An 18,910-nucleotide genomic window follows, 5' to 3' on the forward strand; every position below is an offset into this window, starting at 1 on the left:
AAGGAATGTCTCATGTAAAAACCTTTTTGCCACAGCAAAAATTTAATAAGCAAAATAAGTTTAAGTTTAAAAGATCATATAAAATGTCATTTTCTCTCACTAAATACATGTGCTATGCCATCTGCCAGCCACTTGGCTTCTGATAACAGTAGTGCTCGTTTCTCAGGGATAAATGTCAGTTAAGAGCAGCTGAGAGACTTGCAGGGTTTAACTAGTGCTTTGGATGGAGAAACACAGGGATGGTTCCCCAGAATCATTTCACCTGTCAAGGTTTTATCATCCCAGGCCAGGGCCAAGGGTGGCTGACACCAGGCACATAAGGAAAGCTGGTGGAATATTGGTTTTTTTTTCCTTTAATGTTTGAGTTCTTCTCAGTCAAGTCAGATGCCTTTAGTCACGAATCTGACATTTGCCAAGTTTGAAATAAGACTCAGAAGAAAGTATGATTACAAATTAATGGTTCTAATAACCCACAATATGAGGCCTGATCTATTTAGATATCCCAATCTTTATAAAGACTGAGCATCATTTTATAGACTCTCCTTAGACTATATATTCACCAAGCTGGTGCTCTTCTGTCTAATGTCTGGTCTCACCAAAGCCTTTGTAATGGGTTGGACTTTCTCATCCAGCCAACCAGATGGAGGAGTTTGCTGTGGAGTTCAAGATCATCAACCCCAAGGCCATCACAATGGGACAGCTGTATGGCTGTTTTGATGCAGTGAGCCATGAGTGGACGGATGGTGTCCTAGCCAACGCTTTCAGAGAACAAGCATCTTCCATAACTGATGACCGCAAATGGATTATATTTGATGGGCCAGTGGATGCTGTTTGGATTGAAAATATGAACACTGTCCTGGATGACAATAAAAAGGTAACTACCATGCTCATCACTTATTCATGGATAATTAAACTGTATAAAGTCATGGATTTGTCATCCTAGCATAAATGCCCCCCAAATAGTTATCATCAGTTCATTAATAATGCTTCCATTTCTTCTTGCAGTCAGTAAGTTTATTGAGATTTAAAATATAAATAGAAAGGCTTGGGAGTGTAGCTCAGTGACAGAGCCTTACCTCACAGAGCTTGGGTTCCATTCCCAACACCACAAAGAAAGAAATAGTATGAAAATAGCCACAGTCACAGAGATTCTAAACAAGATAAGTCCAGCTGCAGGCACAGATGTGAGTCCATTTTATTAGTTATTTAGAGATGACATAAACCGGTGATGTCATAAACTGGTCACAGCCACCATAGCTGTGATCTATCTAGTGACATATACAGTGGCATGGACTGAGGAACTCAGAATTTTTTAATCACAAAATTGGATGAACCACAGGAATGGATGCCATTTGTTCTTCTTCCATGAGTCACCAGGACTCCTCAGGCTTTGTCTCATGATTTAAATGTCTCACTTGAGTCCGTGTTGCCAAGTGGCAAGTTATGCCTTGAGTGGATGTTCTGAGGCTCACCTGTCAGTCTTCACCACATGCTACAGGGATGTGTCTGACAACCACTAGGTCCTCTGGTAGTCTCCCATTCCATCCTAAGAGGGATTAATGGAGTAATTCTTGTCATCCCAGCCACGGGCTAGACCATGTGGCAGGTTCAAAAACAGTGGTTTATCAGAGACTGGAGCAAACAAAACAGGCTGAAGAAAAAAAAACAGGCTGAAGGTATGCAGGTAAATTCTGTGTTCACTTGGGCCTAATGGCACTGAACTGTGATCCCAACTACTCAGGAGGCTGAGGCAGGTCTGCCTGAGCTAAAGAGTGAGTTCAAAGCCAGCATGGGCAACATAATGAGAGCTGTCTCCAGGTAAAATTTAAAATAATAATAACAATTCTGTATTAAACACAAAGAGACCAAGACACTTCACAGGCACTAATAATGCCTCACTGTCCTCCTTGCCTAGAATTACAAGTCTTTCAACGAGGACAGCACTCCCCAGCCCATCTGCTCAATGTCTCACCAGACAGCTTTCATCACTCTGTACTTTGCTTATCAACCCCAAGAGGACATGAATTATTGTCTGCCTTATCCTGTGCATTTAGAATGATACCTGGCACATAGTGGGTTCTTAACACCTATGTGTAGGATCCATTGGGTCAATTTTGTCTCCACTGGGACCCTTCATTTGCAGATGGAATTTAAGCCTGCCCTCTGCCCCCACCCTCCATCTGTGTTTAATGAGTGGTGCATCTGTCCCTGTGGACCCCCCCTTTGCGCTTTCAGTCATGTTTGATAAGTGGGACATCTAACCCTGTGCACTGCCCCCACACCCGTGCATTTTCAGCTGTGTTTAATGAGTGGCGAGATCATACAGATGAGCCCCAAGATGAGTCTGATATTTGAGCCAGCAGACTTGGAGCAGGCCTCCCCCGCCACTGTGAGCAGGTGAGCTGGTGGTCTGGCACCCGGGTGGAAGTGGGGGTCCACTCACCTTAAGTGGGGACGGAGAGTGCTAAAAGTCCACAGGTGTGATCACCCATTCGATGTGTTGTTTGCTTAGACTGTTACATAATCGGTCCTAAGCACACACACATCATGGAAGTCTAATATCAAACCAGAATTCTGAAAAGAGTTTGATGTCCTGAAGTTGAACTTTGATTTGCCTAGAACCCAGCAAATTCTTCCCATCAATTCCCTTCCCTGTCCTTCCATTCTCCTCCCTCTCCTACCCCCCATTCCTGCACAAGACATCAAACCCAGGCTTTGAGAATGCTGGCTGAGCACAGTACCCTTACTACAGGTCAAGGAGATGGGGTGGGGACTGAAAGAGCAACAGCTGCCATTCGTAAAGCTCCTGTGAAGGGTTGAAAAGCCAGGCACTGCTTTCATGTTCATTACCGTCACCCTCTGACGACTGTCATCACCCCTGCTTTATACACAGGGAAACTGAAGCATAACTGCTAGTCTGCACCTTGTGTCTCATTTTGAATCTCATAGTCCTTCGAGCAGGACTGTGCATACATGTGTATGTATGCACCTGTGTGGGCTCCCATGCGAAGATGCAGAGAGGGCACAGCAAGGTGGAATAGTCTGGCCTTGTTCACTAGACAGCACATATCCCCTGAGTATATGCCCCCAAGAGGCTTTCATGAATGAACAACAGGAGACTGGTCAACAAACGCTCATAGCAGCACAGCTGCCAACAGCAAACAGCCCAGTGAGGTAGCCCAGATGTCCATCGGGAGGAATGAATTAATACGGCATATGTGAAATTACAATGTTGATATGTATGTCACAAAATAAATGAGCTGCGTTGACATGCAACTATGCAAACAAATCGTAATAACTGGATTGAAGATTAAATCTTAGAAACACTAAATACAAAAGTAAACTGCAGACCAATAAGATGTCTTGGCAGGTGAAGGGTTTGCTACCCATGCCTGGTGATCTGAGTTGGATTCCCAAACCCACATAAAGGTGAAGGAGAGAACTGACTCCATAGAGTTGGCCTCTGATCTCCACATGTTCCCAGTGGCAAGTGTGCCCTCATATACATCATATACACACATACAACAGTATGTAAACACATTTTAAAAGAAACCGCGAATTGACGATAATATAGTACCACCATTAAATGGTTTAAGAACTAATGCACCCTGTACATTGTGTGTGTCTGCATGCTCACACATAAGTGAGTGTATGAGTGAGTGAGTGTGTGTGTGTGTTATTGTATCAACACACAAAGAACCTGACAGAAACAACATAAGAAACTGGACATGACTGGGAAACAGAAACTTCATTCAGTGGCTGATCAAAGAAGAGGCAGACTCCTTCGGTTAAGTACTGAGCTGAACTCGAGAAAGCCAGTAACAGAGAGGGAGGACTGTTGACCAAAGGGATTAAGACTGGGCTGGTTTAACCCCCAGAAACAGCTGACCTGACAAAGGTTAACTCTTGAATCCCAGGCATCAGCCTGGGAATCCAGCATGGGACTGATCAAGACCCCCTGAATCTGGGTGTCAGTGAGGAGGCCTAGGGAATCTATTGAGCCTTGGGCAGCAGATCAGTACCCATCCCGAGTATACACACGGACTTTGGACTCCCATAGAACAATGTGAGGTGCACTCTCACCCTGAACTCTTGGGGAAGGGTCTAGGCCCTGCCCTATATGAAATGACAGACTATGGACACCCCCATGGAGGGCCTCACCCTCCCTGGGGAAATGAGGGGATAATGGGGGGGTTGGGGGGAGGGCATGGCAGGAGTGGAGGGAAAGGGAAAGAGACCTGGAACTGACTTGTGAAGCAACCTTGCTTCTTATCTAAATTTAAACTGAAAAATAAAATTAAAAAATGAAACTGGACATGAGAGGAAAATTAAATAAAACAGGAGGAGGAGGAAGAATGGGGAGAAAATGGCTTAGGAAGGAAGGGCTGGACTGGGACACTGGCTCCGTGGTTCAGAGCCCTTGTTCCAACTCTTCCAGATGACCTGGGTTCAGTTCCCAGTGCTCATGCCAGGAGGCTCACAACTGCCTGTATCTAGGGGACAGAGCACACTCCAGGCCTCTTTGGGCCCCTGCACACATATGGCATACTGCCACACAGACATAGACATGTACACATAAATAGAAAAAATGTATATTTTTAAACAAAAGAGAGAGGGGGAAGAAGAGGCAGGAGAGATCATTTTGGCTCACAGTTTGCTAGGCTTTTAGTTCTTCATGACTGGAAGGGAGCAGTGGAGCTGTTCATCTCACAGCGGCAGCAATACGTGACTGGGGCTGTTCACATCAGGGAGGTAGACTAAGGCAGGAACCAGAAATGGGGCTATAACCTTCAAAGGCTCTTCCCTAGTGACCTGTTTCCTTCATATAACATCACCAGCCTGGGAACAACATTCAAAATAGGATGTCATGGGGGCATTCAGATTTAGGCTGCATGTGCATGTGTGTGTACATATATGCACGAATGTACACTTCATGAGCATATAGAACACTGCATTACTAAGAGGGAAAGAAACTGATGACACTCTATTCTTCCCATAGGGAAATAAGATGAGAGAGAGCATATGGCTGAATGAAGGTTACTGTCAAAGCCCAATAAAGCTTAGACTACCGTGTGAGTGTGCTGATGTTGACAGATGTCAGCAGTGATAGTAATGAGCAGGCACATACCAGACCCAATTGTCCGTGCTGCAGGTGTGGGATGATCTACATGGAGGCCCACCAGCTGGGCTGGAAGCCCTTGAAGGACTCGTACATGGACACTATGCCCTCCTGTCTCACCAAGGAGCACAAGGAACTGGTAAGAGTCTGGGACACTTCCTCTTTTCACAGTCATTCCACAATCATTCCCTGCTCATCTCACAGACCTTGTGGGCATACCTTCACTTCCATCACCCCTCCCTTTCCTGACAGTCCCTTTCCATTGTGCCCAGGCTGCCTGCGATCTTTTCCTTTCTTCTTCATGTGGTGGGGATGGAATGGTACAGTCTATTTTTAATTCCTGTTCCACCTTCTTCCCAGAGGAGAATACCAGAGCCAAGCAATGTTCCTGATGGTGACCACAGTGTCAGGTTTTTTTTTCCATCTACCATTCCACTAGCAGAAACATCTATGGCTACAGTTCTAGAGACAACACCTTAGAAGAGCCATGTGGCTCTGTGCTGCCACTCCACAGCCCTGCGTCCCGCCCTCCAAACCTCCCACTAGGAGGGAGACAGCTAGAAATGTTCTCCTTATGGGTATGACAAGTGACAGTCATCTTTCGCTTCCTCCCATCATAAGAGAGGCAGGAGAACTAGGAAGATGGCTCGGCTGGTAAAGCCCTTGCTGTGAAGCTTTAGCACCCATCTTAAAACATAAATAAATGAACAGTACACGCTAGCATACAACTATAATCCCAGTGCCAGAGAAAGAGTCTTTGGAACTTTCCAGTCAGTCAATCTAGTCAGACTGGTGAATTTCCGGTTCAGAGAGAGACCCTGTCTCCAAAATGAAAGTGGAATATGACTGAGGAAGACTCAAACTGACCTCTGGCCTCCACATGCCTAAACACATATGTGAATATGTATCTGTACACATGTACTCACACAAATAACATATAAATAAACAGAAGTAGGAAAGTTCAGGCTATGTAGGTAGCTGACCACATTCTCAGACTAGGGAAACCAGAAGGGAGAGCCTGTATTTCTGGTGCCTCTTGTCCTTTTTTGCCTAGGAAAATCTCGCATGAAGGAAACGAAAAAGAACTGGATTCCGTCCCACTGTGGAAATACTCAGGAGGGTTATGTAGGACAGTCCTATGTCCATCACCATGCATATCCACCTATAATATATATGACCACATGCATTTATAGAAGTACATGTTCACACACATACCCAGGGACCAACACACACACACACACACACACACACACACACACACACACACACACGAAGCTGCCAAGACCTCATACCCATCAAGTCCTTTGGAGACTCCACCATGTCCTCAGAGTCCTTATCAGAGCCTGTGGTCTACTGTTGTCTAGTCTTGCCTGCCTCAGCAGCCTGTCAACTCCCGCTCCAGCCCTGTCTCATTCTGGGACTATCCTGTCTTGTTTCCATTCCTAGGAAACCCAATGTTCACTACCTCAAAGCGCCTGTGTCTTGTATTCCTCATACAGACATCTTGCCCAATCCAGACCTTTGTCATCCAGGTCGCAGTATGTAATCTCCTTGCTGGGCATGTAGCTCAATGACTGAGTGCTTACCCAGCATGTCAGATCTCCTGGGGTTCAAATCCCACTGCCACAGGGAGGAAAAAGCTACAAGTTTCCTCCTCCAAGAAGCCTTCCCTGAACCATCTTAAGCCCTTCCTGTTATTCACCACATAACACTTTTGTTTCCTGCTGAGACTTTCCATGACCTGTAATATATTGTCTGTCTCTCCTCTTAGCAGAGACTGGGTCTATATTCACTATTATTCATTGCCAGCACTATTTACCACAGTGCAATCAGTAGATGCTCAATATTTGTTCACTAAATGAATACAGATGCTCTTCCATTTAAGGTGGGGTTATGTCTCAGCAAACTGACTGCACATTTAAAATACCATAGCTTAAAAAATACATTTAGTTTATCTAAAGTACCAAATATCATAGGTTAGCATCACAATACACTGTACAGGATGAGTTGCTTGCTCTGGTGGTCATGTGGTAATCTAGGAGCCATCACTCACTGCTGCAGCCTTACATCTTGAGAGAGCATCATGTGACTAACCCAGGAATAGATCAAGACACCAAATTTGAAGTATGTAAATTTTGAAACAGCACTCAAAAGCAGCCAACAATTGCACCAGCATCTCCAGCCTCCCAGGTGGGCCAAGCTCTTCGTGTCCAAAGTCTCATGTAGCTTTCTCTTCTCAGGTTGAGGACATGTTCATGTGGCTTGTCCAGCCCTGCCTGGACTTTAATCGCCTGCATTGCAAATTTGTGGTACAAACATCTCCTATCCACCTTGCCTTCTCTATGATGCGGCTATACTCCTCTCTGCTTGGTAAGTGTCCCAAATGGGGCTGGGTGTGTCTTGGTTCATGCTTTCACTCTCATCCATCTTTTCCTCCTCTTGAGTTACAGTGGGACCAGATGTTTATGAAGAACAAGAACACTTTGAATTGTAGATGGTAGAGTTTAGGGAAAGAACCTTGTATTTTGTCTCATATTGATTTGTTGCTAGCTCACAAAGTTGATCCCTTCCTTCCTTCTCCCACCTAAGGTCCTCATCCACAAAGAGGAGCTTCTCCTCTACACAGGGACTTTGTTGACACATTTAAATGTTTCTCTGTAAAAAAAAAGTTGGAAAAATAGAGAGGTTTTCATTTGTTAAGAAAAATATGGGGTCTAGGGAGAGAGGTCAATCAATGCTTACTCAAAAATGCTTACCAAATATTGTGAAGATCTTAGTTTGATCCCCAGAAACTACATAAAAAGGGCAGGCATGGTGATGCACACTTGTAATTCCAGCACTAGGAAGGTTTAGACAGGTGGATCCTTGAGTCTCACTGGCCAGCCTGACTAGCAAAACCAGCAACTTGAGGGCCAATGGGAGACTACACCTCAAAAGCACAAAGTGAATGCACCTGAGGAACAACACCCAAGGTTAACTCTGTCCTTCATGCACAAGCACACACATGCACATACACACACATGCATGTCTACACACATATACACACACACCTGCACCAACACACAAAATAACACACACATGCACACAAATAAAGTTTACAAACATGTAAATTTGAAATACAAATGCATTAGAAGAGAACTAACCATATCAATTTCAAAACCAGGAAACTTCTTCAGGGGACAGTGGTTCTGTGATTTATGTGCCTCTGAGGTGTGATCACACATTTCCATAACTTCTGGCACATAAATCAAATGTCACTGACATCTGCTGCTGATGACAAAAGGATGCCACTTTTTCATGATAGCAGATAACTCAAACCCAGATGGATTTTCTTTACAACTTCTGATACCTAAACGTATTTTCTCAGCTTATTTTTTCAAAAAGCATTGTAAGTACAAACTAAAAATATAACATAGTTGACAGTGGAGTGAGTACTTTCTAAATATTGCTTGATTTTATAAATTAAACTCTGGGTACTCGAGAGATGGCTCAGTGGGTAAAGTGCTTGCTGCATATATATATATATATATATATGGAGACCTGAGTTCAAATCCCCAGAACCCACATAAAGCCAGACATGTAACACATCTGTTAATCCCAGTGCTCTTGCGTACTCAGGGGTGAGCAATAAGAGACTCTGTGTCAAAGTAGAAGATGAGGGCTGAGGTTTCCCCGGACCTCCACGGGTACCCTGTGGCACATACACACCTGCACTCACACACATTAACATGCACATATATATGCACATCACACATAGACTTTTTTAAATGTAAGTTTGGGACTGTCTTTAGAAACATATCAATTGTATTCAGTGCTGTATATTTACATTTCCTTTGCAAATGCTATGTATTTTCTCAAGTTCTGTCTGCTGTCCTTATACAGTTTCTCTTACGTGAAGAAGCACTGGCATGAGAAATAGACTCATTGTCTGCAGATCCAAGTGATCTCATCATTTGTCTTCCCTAATTTGCCACCATGAAACCTCCCTCAAATACTCAACTACCAAAAACTAGAGACAGGGCTTGAACGTGCATGTAGCTCACTCCAGAACTCTAACTTTCTGTTCTACCAATTAAAATGCAAGAACCTGGTAGCTGCAGTGGTCAAGGCCTTAAGATGAGGAACCACAAATGCTTCTTTATTTGAAATAGTTTTTATGTACAGGAGATTTGCAAGAAGAACACAGAGATTATCTAGACTCTTATTCTAACTTCACCAGCTTTCTTACACCTTAACATAACCAAGGTATCATTGTCAAAATAAGAAAGAGATTGATGCTGCACTTCTGGGTATATTGCTGTCACACTGCAACTAATTGATATATCCCCACAGTTTGCCCCCCTCTGTGACATTTTCTGTCTTTTCTTATTCTTGACAACCTTGTCTCTTGATACTGGCCAGTTACTTTCTCATAATTAAATTGAGATTCTGAATTTTGAGTGAAGGACATGGAAGAGGTGTGTGTGTGTGTGTGTTTGCACGAGTGCATGTGTATGTGTTTATACGAGTGTATATGTGTGTATATATATACATATATAATAAGTAATAGGCTATACATACATATATGTATGTATGTATCAGAGCTGGCTTTGAATTCATGATCATCCTGCCTGATCTCTTGAGTGCTGGGATTGTAGACATATAACACCTCCAAAACAATCTTGAAGAAGAGCAAAGCCAGAGAACTTTTTCTTCCTGACTTTAAAGCTCATTATCAAGCTATTGTTCTCCAAACAGTATTGTACTATCATAAAAACTAACATAGGGCCAGCAGAGAAATACAGAGTCCAGAATAAAATCCTTCCATAAATCATTTTGACTTATATGTGTTAAGACCATCCATGGAAAAGGACAATATTTTCAATAAATAGTACCAGATAAACTAGATTTTCACAAGAGAATGAAGTTGGTAGGGTTAAAGAAATGGCATGGGAGTAAAGAGTGGTTGCCATTTGCTGTTCTTATGGAAGGCCCACAAGTTCAGGGCCCAGCACCCATGTCAAGTGGCTCACATCTGCTTGTAACTCCAGTTCCATATAATGCAAAATCATTTTCTTACCTCCATGGGCATCTGCACTCATGTGCACACATCTACACACCTACACACACACACACACACACACACACACACACACACAAATAATTTCAAAATAAATCTTTAAAAATATGAAGCTAGGAGTGGTATCACATGCCAGGAGGCAGAGAGATAGGTAGATCTTTGTGAGTTTGAGGCCAGCCATGTTTACATAGTGAGTTCCAGGACATCCAGCTCTATGTAGAGAGGTTCCATCTAAAAAAAATTAAGTGAATCATTACCTAATATAAACAAATCATCAACTCAAAATGGATGGATGAAGAATAAATCTAAGCAGAAAGCCAAATGTATTATGAATTTTTAAGAAAAAATGATAAGGCCCAAGCTCTTGACTTTTAAATTGGCAATGAATTATTGAATGTAGTACCAAAGACATGGGCCACACATCAAAAGAATAGACACACCGTACATCATTAAAATTTTAAATTTGTCTATATCAAAATGTTTTACCAACAGTAAAAGGTCAACCCACAGAGAATAGAAGTTGTTCACAAATTATATGCCTAATAAAGAATTAATATCAATTGCCAGGCATGGTGGCTGGCCTCTAATCCCAGGCAGAGGCAGGCTGATTTCCAAGAGTCCAAGGCCAGCCTGGTCTACATGTGGAATTCCAGACCAAGCAGGGCTATATGATAAGACTCAGACTCAAAAATTAAAAATCATAAAAGAATTAGCATCAAGGACTGGGGAGATGCCTCGGTCAGTAAACTACTTGCCACACAAACAAGAAGAGCTGAGTTCAGTTTTCAGAAATGATGTGAAGAATCGGGGTGTAGTGGCACAAGCTTGTAACCCCAGCACTGGAGAGGTGGAGACACTGAATATGCAGGGCCCACTGACCGGCCAGGCCAGCATCAGTTAGAGACCTTGCCTCAAAAAGCAATGGGGTAGCCTCTGAGGAGGGACAACCATGGTTGGCCTCCATCATGCATGGGCACAAACATCAGAACACGGAAGTGCCCTCACAGCCACAGGAACACACACATGTACACATGTACATGCAAAGAATTAATATAGAGAATATACCAAGAAACAATACAAACACAGGTAAAGGACTTGGAAGGATAGTTCTCCAAGAAGCTACACATGGTCAGGAATTACACAAAAAGGCTTGTTATCTCTAACCACTTGGAATGTGTAAATTAAAGCCACAATGGTGGAGACATCTCTTCATGCCTGTCAGGATGGCTGCAAATAAAAATAAATAAATAAGTAACAAGTGTCTGAGAGGATGAAGAAATCCAAAGCTCTGTGGACTTACAGACTGTCTCTGGGAATATAAAGTGATGCAGCTTGTCTGTCAAAATGTGTTGGTGGTTTCTTTGAAAAAGTACCATAAACTTACCATATGTGATCAATATCCTGTCTTCTATGTATATACTCAATATAATTGAAAGCAGGGATTTGATCAGATATTTATATGTCCAAACCCATTCAGGTTGTCCATCAACAGATAAATGGACAAACAAAGTAGTGTAATCACAATGAAATATAATTTAGCATTTTAAAAGGAAATATTGGGGGTTTTCTTAGGGTTTCTATTGCTGTGGAGAGACACCATGACCATGGCGACTCTTATAAAGAAAAACAATTAATTGGAGTGGCTTACATTTTCAGAGGTTTAGTTGTTTATCATCATGATGAGACACGGTGGCATGAAGACAGACATGGTGCTGGAGAAGGAGCTGAGAGTCCTACAGGCAACAGGAAGTGGTCTGATACTGGGCCTAGCTTGAGCAAAGGATACTTCAAAGCCCACCCCCACAGTGACACACTTCCTCCAACAAGGCCACTCCTAATACTGCCACTCCCTAGGAGCTTATGGGGGCAATAACATCAAACTACCACAAGGGTGAAAAGAAGGGCCAGCAGTTATGAGCACTTGTTGCTCTGGCAGAGTACCTGAGTTGAGTTTCTAGCACCCACACAGCAGCTCACAACAATCCATAACTTTTGTTACAGGGAATCCAACATCTCTTTGACTGCTGAGGGCACCAGGCATATATATTGTGCACATACATACATGTAGGGAAAACATCCATGTAACATGGTTTCTTGGACTTCCAGCCCCCAAATCATGACATGGAAACTTATTATTAGTTATGAATGCTTAGTTTAGGCTTGTCCCACTAGCTCTTAGGATTTATTTATTTCTCTTTATCCACCTTTGCCTCTGGGATTTTTCCTTTCTTTCATTCTGTATGTCCTGTTTTCCTGCTTCTTCCATATCTGGCTGACTGGTGGCTGCCTGGCTGGCTGGTCCTGGGGTATCCCTTTCTTTCTCCCTTATTCTCTCTCCTAGAACCTAGATTCCTCCTACTACTTACTCTCTCTTCCCACCAGCCCTTCTTGTCCCTCTACTGCCTATCTATGACCATTCAGCTTATTAGACCAATTAGGTGCCTTAGGCAGGCAAGGTGAAACATATGCAACACATCTTTACATAGTTAAACAAATGTACATAAACAAATGTAATACATTTTACATAGTTAAACAATTCTGCAACACATCTTTACTTAGTTAAACAATCTATTCCATAACATATCCATGCACATAAAATAAAATTATAATTTAATAACAATAAATAAAAAATCAATGACAAGTACAAAATTGGTGAAGCCTGAACATATTATGCTAGTCACAAAATAACTGACTTCTATAATGTGCTTAGGGTAGTCACAAATGGAGACAGAAAGTAGGATGTAAGAAGTGGAGAATGAGTTATTGGTAGTGGTATGAAACTCCAATTCTGGATAAGGGAGCACTAGATGTGAATAGTAATGATGGCTGCCCATATGAATGTACTGAAAATCGCTAAAATGTGCACTTTAATGGTTAATATGGCAAACTTTATGTCACGTTTAACCACAATAAAAGAATATATAGTGGCCGGAAAGATAGCTCTGTCTATAAAGTGCTTGCCATGCAAGATGGAGGACCTGAGTTCAGATTCCCAGAACCCAAGTAAAAAACTAAGAATGGTAGCTAATGCCTATAATTCCAGTACTCAAAAGGTAGAGACAAGAGCATCCCTGGAATCCACTGGGCAGCTAGTCCCACCAAATTATCAAGCTCTGGGTTCAGTGAGAGTCCCTGTCTCAAAAATGGAAGTGGAGGGGGCTGGAGAAGTGGCTCAGCGGTTAAGAGCACTGGCTGTTCTTCCAGAGGTCCTGAGTTCAATTCCCAGCAACCACATGGTGGGTCACAACCATCTGTAATGGCCAGAATACTGCATACATAATAAATAAATAAATCTTTAAAAAAAATGGAAGTGGAGAGCAATTGAGGCAGACATCCGGCATCAACCTCTAACCTCCACCTGTACCCTCAGACATGTGAACACACATGAACCTGTACAGAGACATACACACCCAAATGAGCATATAGTCACTGTGTGAATGCATCTGGGATAAAAGCTCTGACGTGGATGGATGTTTAGCCAGCATCAGTCACCTCCCAAGGCCTTCAGCCAGTTCATCTCTTACATGCTGAGCGTCCTTATTAACCTAAGCCTCCATTTCTTTCACTTTCAGATGAAATCAGGAGCAAAGAGGAGGAGGAAAGTGAGTTATATGAAGGTCTATCAAGTCAGCAGATCTTCCTCTGGCTACAAGGGCTGTTTCTCTTCTCGTTGGTGTGGACTGTGGCAGGTACCATCAATGCTGAGAGCAGAAAGAAATTTGATGTGTTTTTCCGCAACCTGATCATGGGCATGGATGATCATCACCCAAGGCCCAAAAGTGTGAAACTCACCAAAAACAACATATTTCCAGAAAGAGGTATGTATGACCTGTTATATGAGTTTAAATTATGTGTTCCAAACTCAACAAAATGTGTGGACCATGTAAGTAATTATCAAAAGCTAATTATCAAAAGCTAAGGGAGTAAGGAGGTCACTTCTTCAGAACTAACCCACATAAGACATGAGTGGTCCTAAAATGCAGTCTTATGGATATTTAATTACTTTTCAAATATAAACCACAATGACAGTTTATTTTGGGTGGTGTTTGGGGATGTCATTGTTTTATTTTTGTAAAAACTATCCATCACTTCACCACTCAGTAAAAATAAGAACTACCTCCATTTTTATTTTGCTGTTTTCTAGCCCCATTCTATATGTTTCTTGTTTAGGGCCCTTATCATTAATGCTTCTTCAAACTTTGTATTATGATGTAACATACTGAGGTATTTACAATTTTGTCATTATCTTCAAAATAACTACAGATATTCTCTTTTAGTAAATATTCACGTCAGAGAATATTTGTAGCTATTTTGAAGATAGTGCTTACCTTAAGTATGATGGCATTTTAGCTTGGCTGGAGCACATTCCATCTATTCCTAATTCACTAAGATGTTTTTATCATGAGTAGATGTCTGTTACTTTTCTACAGCTGTGATGATCCACTGTGACCAAAAGCAACTTTGGGAGGAAAGGATTTATTTGGTTTAAATATCCTGAATCATAGTCTGTCTTAGGGTTTACTATTGCTGTGAAGAGACACCATGACCATGGCAACTCTCATAAAGAAAACATTTAATTGAGGGTGGCTCACTTAACAGTTTCAGAGGTTCCATCCATTATGATCATGGAAGGGAGCATGGCAGCATGCAGGCAGATGTGGTGCTGTAGCTAAGGGTGCTATATCTTGCAGACAACAAGAAGTTACTGGCTGACACACTGAGGGAAGCTTGAGAAAGAGACCACAAGGCCCACCCCCACAGTGACAAACTTCTTCCAACAAGGTCACAACTCCTAATAGTGCCACTCTCTATTTTATTTCAAACCACAACAGTTCACTGAGGGAAGACAAGGCAGGAACTTAAGCAGGGAAGGACCTAGAGGGAGGAGATGATGCAGAGGCCGTGAAGGACTGCTGCTTAATGGCCTCTTATGGCTTGCTCAGATTCTAGCTTGGGTCAAGTTGACATAAAACTAATCAGAACAATCGATGCCTTGTCAACTTGACACACAAATACATCTCTGTTAGACGATAACCTTTCCTTGTCGCACCTGCTGTGCGGCCTGCATCCGAGAATGTAGCGAGGTAGTCGGGATAGATGACACAGAGACCAGTCGGTTACTTTAAGAAAAACTTTATGCTTCCCAAGAAGCTTAGGAGAGAGAAGTCTCTCAGGAGAAGTCTCTCCAAGAAAAATCGCTTCCCTTTTTAAGGACTTCTGCCATCCATCTACATACAATTCTTTCCAGACTTCTCACCCTCCTGGCTGGTGGTTTAATCTCCGGCCCCAGAATCGGGGAGACACAGCAGGGGGGACAGGAAGAGGCATCTAGCCATAGGGTGTGTGAAAGTCATGGTATCTCAGTGAGCAAGCCCTTATCTGAGCCCTATCAAGAGCTTTATAGCACTGAATTGTTTTCAGTAAACATTACACAGCTGCCTGCTCCCAGGCAGAAGGGGAAGTGGGTTTCTGCTCAAGGTCTGGTGTCCCCACATTTCCTTTCTTGTTTTTTTTTTTTTTTTTTTTTTGGTTTTTCGAGACAGGGTTTCCCTGTGGCTTTGGAGGCTGTCCTGGAACTCACTTGGTAGACCAGGCTGGTCTCGAACTCACAGTGATCCGCCTGCCTCTGCCTCCCTAGTGCTGGGATTAAAGGCGTGTGCCACCAACGCCCGGCTCCTTTCTTGTTTATCCCCAAGATCACACATTAATGTCAACATTATAAGACATTTTACATAAAAATCCCACAGCCTTACAAATTCAAATACTTTAAAACTTCAGTCTCTTTAAAAATCCAAAGTCACATTTAAAATAGAAAATTTCAGTAAAACTAAAAAAATATCTTTAAAAATTCAAAGTCTCTCAACTGTGAGCTCCAGCAAAATAAAAAATATCAAATGCTTTATTGCATGAGGGAAGCACCAGGGCACAATAACAATCTAGACAAAGCAAAGCCAAATTCCAACAGTGTAAATAACACAATGCCCAATGTCTGTGATTGTGAGCATACAATCTTTTGAACTCCTCCGAAGGCACTTTTCTGCCTCTGCTGTCTGTAGCACACACAGCTTGGACCTTCTCTATTCCATGACTGCTTCTATTCTTGGAGGTCTTCCCATGGTACTGCCATCTCCAAAATGCTGGGTCTTTTACTACAACTGGGCTGCATGTCCACCAATAGCCTCTTCTAGGCTGCCTTCATGATGCCAAACCTCCAATGACCCTTTCATGTAAAAGTGAATACCTCTTGGAAGAATCTTACACATTACCAAATTTGGCTGCCAGCACATGGTAGAGTCTAGGCAATCTCTAGAACATGGTTTCTATGCATTGACCCTGAGCAAACCCCTCGCAGAAGATTTCACCTCAGTGGTGCTGGTCTCTTCTTAATAACTGCTAATTTCTCAGCGCCAGCAGACCAGAATCAGTTGTATCAACACAGCAAAGGTTTTACTTCATGGTGCTGGTGTCTTGTTAGTCATGACTGATTCTTCAGCCTCAGCTGACCAGATACCACAGATTCTTTATCCTAAACAGCAATGGTCTGGGAAAGTTTTTAAACTTACTCCTGAACTTCACAAGGCAGGCCTCCATCATCTATATTTCCATCAACACTATTATTATTGTCTAAGCTCTTACAGAACAGTCCACTGAGCTCTCACTACTCAATGTATTTTTCTGGACCAAAGTTCCAAAGTCCTTCCTTAGTCTGCCCCAAAACAACATAGTTAGGTCTGTCACAGCAATATTCAACTCTCCTAGTACCAATTTCTTTCCGTTATTTTTCTACTGTGTGATGAAGCATCATCATGAAAAGCCATTTGAAGAGTAAAGGGTTTTGTTTTCACTCTCACTTTCATATAACATTTCATTATCCAAAGCATTTGGGGCAGGAATTTAAACAGGGCAGGAACCTAGAGGTAGGAACTAATGCAGAGGCTACTTACTGCCTTGCTCCTTATGGCTTGCCCAACCTAGCTTTCTAATAGAACCCAGACTACAAGCCCAGGGGTAGCCCCTCCCACAACAATCTTGGCACTCCCACATCAGTCACTAATTAAGAAAATGCCTTACAGGCTTGTTTACGACCCAATATTATGGGGGAATTTTCTCAATTAGGGTTTCTTCCTTTCAGATGACTCTAGTTTGTGTTGGAGTTTATCAAATACTCACAAAAATCATATGACATTATTTTTCTTTTTTGCATGTTAATAATGTGGATTACAGTCCATTTCCAAATGTTGAGTCAGCTTTACATGCCTATAGTCAGCCTCACTTGGTCAATTTGCTAATGTTTTGTTGAGGCCTGTGTATGTAGATGAGCAATAGTTACCCTTTGTAAGATCTTTGGTTTTGGCATTTGGGTATTGACCTCACAGGAAAAAGTGTGTTTCCTAGAAGAGATGATGGACACTTGGCATCATTTTAGAAATCTTAGGTATCACCAATGAACCCATCCTAGCCTGATGCTTTTGTTGTTTTTTGGTTGGTTGGTTTGTTTTGGAGGCATTAACTGTGAATTCAGTTTCTTTAATGAATAAGGACATACACAAATTATCAACTTTTCTTTATGTTAAATTGGACAGAGTATCTCTCAAGGAATTGAGCCTATCTTATTTAAAGTATAAAATTTATAGGGTATCCTTGTTTATGCATCCTTCTTTATCCTTTTAATCTCCATGGGAATTAGTAACAATGACCCCTCTTGCCTTCCTGATATTAACAATCTGTCTTTTTTCTTTGTTCTTGGTAACATTGGCCTGAGACTGTATCAGTTTTATTAACCTCCTCAAAGATTAACTGCTTCCTGCTTTGTAGATTTTTCTCAAGTAATTTTCTGTTGCCAATTTTATTGTTTTCTGTTATAATTTTACTATTTATTTTGAACTAAATTTACCCTTATTTTTCTAGTTTCCTAAAATGTACTTACGTTGTTGATTTTTAGATATTTCTCTCTTCCTGATACATATAATTATTGCTAAAAGAGTCCTCTATGAATTGGTTTCACCCTATCCCATAGGCATTGAGACATATTTTAATTTGTACTTAGGTCATATTTTTTTTAATTTCTCTTGATACTTTTCCCTCGTGTGTATGTATGCATGAATGTATATATGTATGTGTGTATGTATGTATGTATACATGTTTGCATGTCTGTGTATGTGTATGTATATGGCGACACACAGGTGATGTTGGTTGTCTTCTTCAACTGCTCTCCACCTTATCCACTGAGGTAGAGTCTCTTACTTGAACACAGAGCTTGCCAGTATAGCTAGTTCATCTAACCAGCTTGCTGTGGGGATCCCAATTCCACCTTCTGAGTGCTGAGATTACAGGCAAGCCACCATGCCAAACCTGGTGTGCCAGGGATCCAAACTCTGGGACTTTTTTGATTCGTGTGTCGCTTTCATTTAATCTTGAAGGACCCCAAGATTTTCTAGGTATCTTTTTCTTGTCGGTTTCAATTCTAATTCTGTTGTGTTCTTGAAGTATATACTCTAGGATATCTATTTTTTAAATGTGTTAAAAATGTTTTATAGCCAAGAATGTGGCCTATCTTGGTGAACATTCCTTATAAGTTTGAGAAGAATTAATTGTCTGCTGTTTTCAGATAAAGTGATTTATATGTATTATTTACATTTAGTTGGTTTAGGATGGTAGTGTTCATTTTAACTATCCCTGACTCATTTTAATGACTGATAGATGTTATCAAATGGTCCCAACTATAATACGGA

At 41.8% G+C, this 18,910-nt stretch overlaps 1 protein-coding gene across 1 annotated transcript in view; it reads left to right on the forward strand.

The window, feature by feature from the left end:
* Dnah3 (dynein axonemal heavy chain 3) overlaps positions 1–18,910 on the forward strand; it is a 162,522-nt gene that overhangs the window by 77,997 nt on the left and 65,615 nt on the right. Inside the window, exons 36-40 of the mRNA XM_040755449.1 lie at positions 633–874; positions 2,297–2,397; positions 5,153–5,258; positions 7,360–7,489; positions 13,751–13,996. Of these exons, the coding sequence (XP_040611383.1) occupies positions 633–874; positions 2,297–2,397; positions 5,153–5,258; positions 7,360–7,489; positions 13,751–13,996 (825 nt within the window). The remainder of the gene's footprint in view (positions 1–632; positions 875–2,296; positions 2,398–5,152; positions 5,259–7,359; positions 7,490–13,750; positions 13,997–18,910) is intronic.

This window comes from Mesocricetus auratus, unplaced genomic scaffold, assembly GCF_017639785.1.
Source record: "Mesocricetus auratus isolate SY011 unplaced genomic scaffold, BCM_Maur_2.0 Super-Scaffold_4256, whole genome shotgun sequence".
In the NCBI taxonomy this organism is placed as follows: domain Eukaryota; kingdom Metazoa; phylum Chordata; class Mammalia; order Rodentia; family Cricetidae; genus Mesocricetus; species Mesocricetus auratus.